The sequence below is a fragment of the Meleagris gallopavo genome, chromosome 11 (genome assembly GCF_000146605.3).
Source record: "Meleagris gallopavo isolate NT-WF06-2002-E0010 breed Aviagen turkey brand Nicholas breeding stock chromosome 11, Turkey_5.1, whole genome shotgun sequence".
In the NCBI taxonomy this organism is placed as follows: Eukaryota; Metazoa; Chordata; class Aves; order Galliformes; family Phasianidae; genus Meleagris; species Meleagris gallopavo.
In genome coordinates this window covers 18,865,242-18,872,243 of record NC_015021.2, presented here as the reverse complement: position 1 = coordinate 18,872,243, position 7,002 = coordinate 18,865,242, and the positions used below count along the sequence as shown (strand labels likewise).

Genomic DNA, 7,002 nt, shown 5'->3' with positions numbered 1-7,002 from the left:
AAAAAGGAAAAAACTCAACTACCTTCCCAGCAGCCATTCAGTGGGAACCTGAAGCAGACATTACACATAATGAACAGGCTGCAAAGAAATTGCAGGTCTTGTCTTTAGGCTCTGCCTGTTCAGATTCACTTGATGATGCTTACAGACTGAAATTTCAAGCAGGGAGCTGTCATCTCCCAGTAACTTGGCAGGAACAGAGAACTGAAGAGCAAGCAGTTGCTCAGTTTCTGGAAGGAAAGACTATTTCCTGGAAACCATCATGCTTTGGAGATCAGAGCTGCTCCTCTGCCTCATGCAAAAGCTGTTCTCCACCAGCAAAAGCAGGAAGACATCTGCCAGCACTTCTTTTATGGGGTTATTGAGAAGCACATCAAAAAAGGCTTGTTGCAGGAGCATTTACAGAGCAACAAGTTTTTGCACAGGGGTTTCATTCACATGATTGTTTGCTACTGTGTGTAGCAGCCTGCTAGCTTCTGCCAGACCTGGGCCAGCACCAGCAAGCATTTATCAGCTGATTTCAACCAGGAAGGTTGTGCAAAGGGCTCTGCTAGCCCTAACAAGCACTAGGTCTCCAGATGAGAAACAACAAAGGATTAAGTTTACAGAATGAGATTTGTGAGGCTGGGCTTTGTCTTCAGGAAGCTGTCATTTGGTTAAACGAATGGGGATTGATTCAAAGCATGGTTCAAGGCAGCCTGGAGCAATCAGGCTGTCACTGCTGGGACCAGGCTTGCCAGCAGTCATGCTCTGAGGACAGATCCTGGTGAGTGGGATGTCCCCAGGGGTCAAGGCAGGACAGGCACGCTCTGCAATAGCTGAGCTGCCACTGCTGAGCCAGGGGAGATAGATGGAGATGAATCATAGAATAGAATCATAGAATCTATAGAGTTGGAAGGCACCTCTGAAGGACATGTAGTCCAACTCCCCTGCAATGCACAGGGACCTACCACAGGTAGGTCAGGTTGCCCAGGGCCTGATCCAGCCTCACTCTGAAAGACTCCAGAGATGGGACATCAACCACATCTCTAGCAACCTGTTCCCATGCCTCAACAGAAGTGGTGGGAGTCAGTGCTGTAACACCATGGTAATCCTCAGCTGTGCCTCACCGATGCACTAAGCCAAATTTAACCAAGACATTTCTCTGCAGCTAAGGCTGAAGTGATCTTTTAGGTAATGTTTTCCACCTCCAGCATTCCTCTGCTTTATAGGGCAGCAGTCTTTAATAGGAGCATCTAATAAGCTTTCACTACTGCAAGGATTCTGGACTCATCCCCAAGTGCCCACACACAGCACACAGGATTTTGACCAGCTGACTTCCCTACCTTCTTTTCCATTCATCTGTGCACTTCACAAACCAGAGCTCTTTGCCAGGAAATATGCTGGTTAGCTGGGAGTCTTCCACGCAGAAAGCAAACCTGGGAGGAAGAACTGGGAGTCAATGAAAGCTCTTGCTGTCTAAAGTTTAACAAACAAGATGTAATATGGATTAAAACATTCTAGGACATGCTGTTTGGTTTGATATCCTCTGTGGAGCATCTTGGTCCATCATTACTTTGCCAAGTGGCTGATGCAGTGCTTTCTGTCCTATTGTAAAATTGCACTTGTGGATCTTTTTCTTTACCTCCCCTTCGTTTCACAGGTTCCAGAAAGCAGGATGAGAACACCTTGCAGATGGCAAGAGAAGCTTATTTAAAGCTGATCAGTGTGAGAAAGCTGTCAGCATCAACTGCTTTTGACAGATCTGGGTTATCTTCAGAGCAAGAAGACAGGATTTGGGTGTGCTATGCTTCCAATCTGGCATACAGCTCCATGTAATTGTACAGTTCCAGAGATCTCATAAGGAGCAGTATAGTGCTTAAGTTGGTGCTACCATATTACCAGCTGCAGTTTTACACAAGCTTATGCCAGATCAGCATGTTATCATGCAATAAAGAGCCCTGCCTACACTTTGGGTATGTGTTCTTGACACTGTCAGAACTTTAATCCTTCAAGTATCATTTAAACCACCTTAAAGTAGGCTGATTCAGTCCTCAGAGGGAGGCAGGACTATTCCAGCATCTAAATAAAGCAGAAGAACCTCAGATCTGATCTGCAGTGACTGGTTCTGCTTCAGGCTTGGTTCGTAGCCTCATGCTGCGAGTAACCTCCTCCTACACCATGAAGATGCGGGAGGTGGTAGCACTAAAAACGGGACAGTTTAGGCTAAATTCACATCCTTTGCCCTTTCCTTGCTGGATTCTGAATATTGCTCCTTTTGGCTGAGCCAGCTCAGGTGCTGTCCAACACCACCATTACCTCTGCTGCGTCTCCCCAGATTTCACACGTATCCGTCGGATGTGCAGCTCCTGGGAGGACTTGGCAGGCCGGTACCAGTAGCTCCTTAGCTCCTTCCACAGATCGTACCACGACTGAGTTGCTCCCTCCCAGGTGAGCTTTATTTTTTGAAGATCACCCATGTCTTCTTCAGTATAGACCAGGAAAGTGTTGGTAGCATTAAGGCCAATTTGCTCGAGCCTGGAAGACAAGCAAAGACTCAGTGTTTCCTCATGGAAGCCTGCCAGATGCTTGCTCATTTAAACAGAGCCTTTGCAGCTCAGCAAGTCCTTCACATTGAGTTGCCACCAGTTAATTACTGATTGTACTCAAGAAAGTGTTCAATCAACTCATCATGGATTTGGCTCAGCCACCTTTCCATGGCTTAAGGGTGAACGTCATGCCTTGTCTCCTTCTGGAGAGGCTAAAGGAGGTCAACAACACATCCAGAGATACAAAGGCCTGGAGGCTGCCCAGTGGAATAAAGCAAAAACAGAGCATTCAGCGATGAGCCACAAAGACCAACATGTAAAGAACTGGGCACAAATCACTTTCCAAGCAATTTGATGTAATTAAGTTACCAGATGAAATACTGAATTGTGATCAAGTAGGTCTGCTAGACTCAGTTGTACTGCCATTGTTACCAGAGGAAAAAGAATAATGCCACCTGGCCTAGCCCCAGTCACCTTGCTATCTAGATGAGCACAGCAGGCAGCTTACTTACACTTCTAAAGAGAGGGGCTCAGATTCCCCGTTGGTGCCATGGAGGGTGACAGAGAAGGTGGGGTCAACCTCCCCCAGGCTCTTGTAGCTGAAGACATGCATCTTCATCTGATAGTGGTAGACTGGAGAGAAACAAAGAGTATATAGTAAAAGCAAAAAAAAACAAAACCCAAAGAAACCAAATTGCATTGTGGCTTGGGTTGGAAGGGACCTTGAAGATCATAGAACTGTAGAACCATATAATGGTTGGGTTGGAAGGAACCTTAAAGCCCATGTAGTCCCAACCCATGCTACGGGCTGGCTGTCCCACCACCAACTCAGGCTGCACCACCTATGGCCTTGGGCACCTCCAGGGATGCAGCCCTCACACTTCTTACTGCTGCCCTGCATGGAGGTGACGCTCCTCACCTACCTCTAGATCTCCCCCTACTACTGAATTTAAGGGGCACCTGAGACCCACTTCTAGAAATCAGACCACGTTCTTTTAAGAAGCATACCTTTGAATGGCATGTCAGCTCTGGTTTTTAGGTACATCTTGCTGTTCCTTTTGTGCCGTGTCCTCCTGGCGTTGTAGCCAATGCCGCTGCAGCGGTTCTTGCGGCAGCTCAGGCAGATGCCCTTCTTGAAGCGACTGGAATCAGTACATTGAAACGCGAAGCTTTGTTTATCCTGGTTCACGAGGGAGTCCACAAACAGGTGCACAGACCGCTCGTGTTCACACTTAACAACTTCACCAATTGCTAGAGGAGCAGAGTTGCAAGGGATACATTTGGTTTGAGTATTTGTCACCTCGGTAGGTGTTAAGACAGCGAGCAACAGTGTTTTGCAGCCCAGCATGGGGCAGGGTGGAAAAAATTGGTGTTTTTTTTCCTCAAACAGAAGCAATTCGAGAGGTTAGTGCAAAACATTGGGAGAGGATGAGTCATGTGTTGGCTCCCTTTATGGAGGAGATCAAAAGACAACCTTAGGTTATGATCAGGTGTTAGAGGGACAACATGCTTCTTCAGATCTACAAGCAGGTCTAGCTCCTAGCAATTAACTCCAAGAGCACAGATACAGTTAAGAAAAAATGGTTTTCTCTGTTCTTGTATGTCAACCCAAGGAGCATACCCTGATAAGCAGCAATAGAAGTTGTGAACTTACTGCCATAGGCAATGGCTCCCAGGACATCGCTCAGTCCGCAGCCAGGCTGGAAGTCCCCTCCATTGGGGTAGATATCAACATGGCCCACAGGCATCTGGATCCCAATGCTGACACCCAGTGTTTCCCTCGTATAGGTGTGAAGGACATCCACAAAAGCAGCATCATCAGGGGAAAGGCGCCTGCTAGGGTCCACTCCTTCAAACATGGGGCCAGCAGGGTCCAAGCCTGGGTTGGAGACAGCACAAAGGGCTAGGTAAGGAACTGGGGTGTTTGATACAGAATGGGTTATTTCCTACAAAACTGGAGAGAACTTGCTGCTGAGAGCCCTCCTAATCCAGGTGCTACACAGTCCCTGCTTCACTGCAAGTGTTGACCCTTCGGAGCTCTTCCCCATCATCTCACTAAGTTGTTTTGTTACTGAGACCATGGAGATGAGCTCCAAAGGGACAACATTAGCTCACTCACTGAAGTTGTGCACCTGAGCCATTCCCCAACTTTGGCAGTTTTACCAGTACAGATATTTATTGCCAGGCTCTGAGGAATTCTCACTGTCACATTTAAACATTTAAAGCTTTCCCTTCTACCATGTCCTAGGTTCTCCCTTGTTGAAATCAGCTTTTCTCCAGAAGTACTCTATGCTCTCAGAAGGAGGGGTTGCTGGTTTTGACCAAACACCCCATGGGACAAACTGCACCCAAGAGCTATATGAGCTTTGATCACAGAAACAATGCCACTCAGAGGCTTAGGATTTGGACAGTAACAGCATGAGCTGGACTTCTGCTGAACTCATATGCAATTTCAAATACATTCAAGATCAGGTCCTCAGATTTTTCATTGATTCTCCAGCTCTTACCTGCAGTTCAAAGTAAAGATGCTCTCTCACTGGAAGAGACAATGCTGCCCCATGTAGGGAACTTCTCATTTCTGACTCAGCAAGCCCAAAGCACTACAGCAGCAGAGGGAATGATGCTCTATGGGGAAGCTCACTACTGTAGAGTAAATTGTGAGAGACTGCTTCAGGAGCCACTCACCTGTGATTCTGCCTATTTTCCCATGGACGTGGTTACCAGCAAAGCCAGCAACATGAGCACCGAGGCTGTACCCGATCAAATGGACATTCTCCAGCTTAAAGAGAGGGATCTCCTGTAAGGGGAAGAAGAGAACACTTAATAATTTGCCCCTGTCTTTCAGGATATGTGGCTTTGCCTCCATCTGCAGGACTACAAAATCCAATTTTAAGAACAGAGAAGAGGGAGGGGGCAGACAAGCATGGTTGGTGCTTTCTTTCACTAAGATAAGCACCAGCTGAATGGGGTGGGTGATGCTTGTGGCACACAGCTTTCACCCATATAGGATGTTCTGTATTGAACTATCTGATGCAGCCTTGCATGGAGAGCTGGCAGCAGACTTCCATCTGGATTTTGCTCAGAACTCACTAGTGCAAGCAACCTGCAAAGCAGCATCTCCCATGTAAGCAAAGCACGGTGCAAAGGAGCACAGTCCTTCAGCTGTGAGCCCTTTCTCCACCTGGCCTTAGGGTTGGGGTTACATCAGTGTCTTCCCCAGTTGCTGGCAAACACACAACATGACAACAGAGGACATTACCTGCAACCAGTCGAGCAGCCTCGCTATGCTCTTCCCAACAACCTGTGTGTTGTTCACTGCATCGGTGTAGAGTTGGTGAGCAAGAGAAAGCCAATCCACCACCACCACATTGGCATCCTTCTCCCTCTCCTGCAGGGCTGAGACCAAGCTGCCCAGCCAGGTCTCAAACATGCCACTCATCTGGAAGGATATTTGAACATTAGCTTCTGGAGCACCCCAATCACACACTCACATTTTCACAGCAAATGCATGCTCCTGTGCAAATCCCAGTGCACCAAGCTAATGGTGTAAGAGAAACAGGTTTTGGCACTTGGGCTGCAATGAGCTGCCACGCCTGTAAAGACAGGAAGGAGAGGCACCAGCTCCTTGCATCTTATCGCTCTTTCCTCAAGAGCCTCAGCAATTCTGATGGATTGTAAAATTATTCTCTAGCAAACTGCAGTGCCATGGCAAAACTGGTTAAGTCCCCAGCTGGGATATGAAATGCAGAAGCAGCTTAATGAAGTCTGCCTGCCTTCTGTCCTTGGAGAGCCAGAAGCATATGGCACAATTGTGGATAAGAAATAAGAATACAGAATCATAGAATGGCTTAGGTTGGAAGAGTCATAAAATATCTGAGGACCATAGAATCATTAAGGTTGGAAAAGACCTCCAGTCCCACCATGCCCACTGACCATGTCCCCAAGTGCCACATCTCCACAGTTCTTGGACCCTTCCAGCCATGGACCCGTTGGGGTTGGAAAGGTCCTCGAAGATCACAGAAGCATGGAACGTGTTTGCTTGGAATGGTCCATACAGAACACAACACCCTGCTCCAGCCCTGTGCCATGGGAAGCCCACACCTCCATCAAGTGTCACTTTTACAATGGGCATTTGGTCACACTTCAAGGAACAAACCTCAGGTTCCGCTGCCTGTGCTCACCTTGCAGAGGCACGGAGTGATGCAGAACAGGTGCAATTGTTAAGTTCAGCAACTGCAGTATTCTTAAGTTCGGTGAAGCTGCACCGGTGCAGCACTCCCCACAGACTGCAGCGCTCAGCAGCTGCCCCAAACCTCCCGATCACAGCCCCTGCTCCTGATATCCCCCGCTCCCCGTCCACCCGTGGATGATGAGGAAGGTCCTGGCCGTCGCGTTGAAGCCACACTCCTCCAGCCTCCGTTCGCTTCCCAGTTCCAGCGCACAGCCCTCATCCTCGGCGTCGGCCGACCGCCGGAGC

At 48.1% G+C, this 7,002-nt stretch overlaps 1 protein-coding gene across 1 annotated transcript in view; it reads right to left on the bottom strand.

Annotated features, from left to right (window-relative positions):
• Positions 1-7,001, bottom strand: part of LIPG (lipase G, endothelial type) — a gene marked incomplete at its 5' end in the record, with an annotated part of 8,712 nt that extends 1,711 nt beyond the window's left edge. Inside the window, 8 exons of the mRNA XM_010716919.3 lie at positions 1,323-1,415; positions 2,296-2,514; positions 3,038-3,158; positions 3,534-3,776; positions 4,180-4,404; positions 5,211-5,322; positions 5,785-5,964; positions 6,879-7,001. Coding sequence (XP_010715221.1) covers positions 1,323-1,415; positions 2,296-2,514; positions 3,038-3,158; positions 3,534-3,776; positions 4,180-4,404; positions 5,211-5,322; positions 5,785-5,964; positions 6,879-7,001 — 1,316 coding nt within the window. The remainder of the gene's footprint in view (positions 1-1,322; positions 1,416-2,295; positions 2,515-3,037; positions 3,159-3,533; positions 3,777-4,179; positions 4,405-5,210; positions 5,323-5,784; positions 5,965-6,878) is intronic.
• Between the last annotated feature and the right edge of the window lies 1 nt (position 7,002).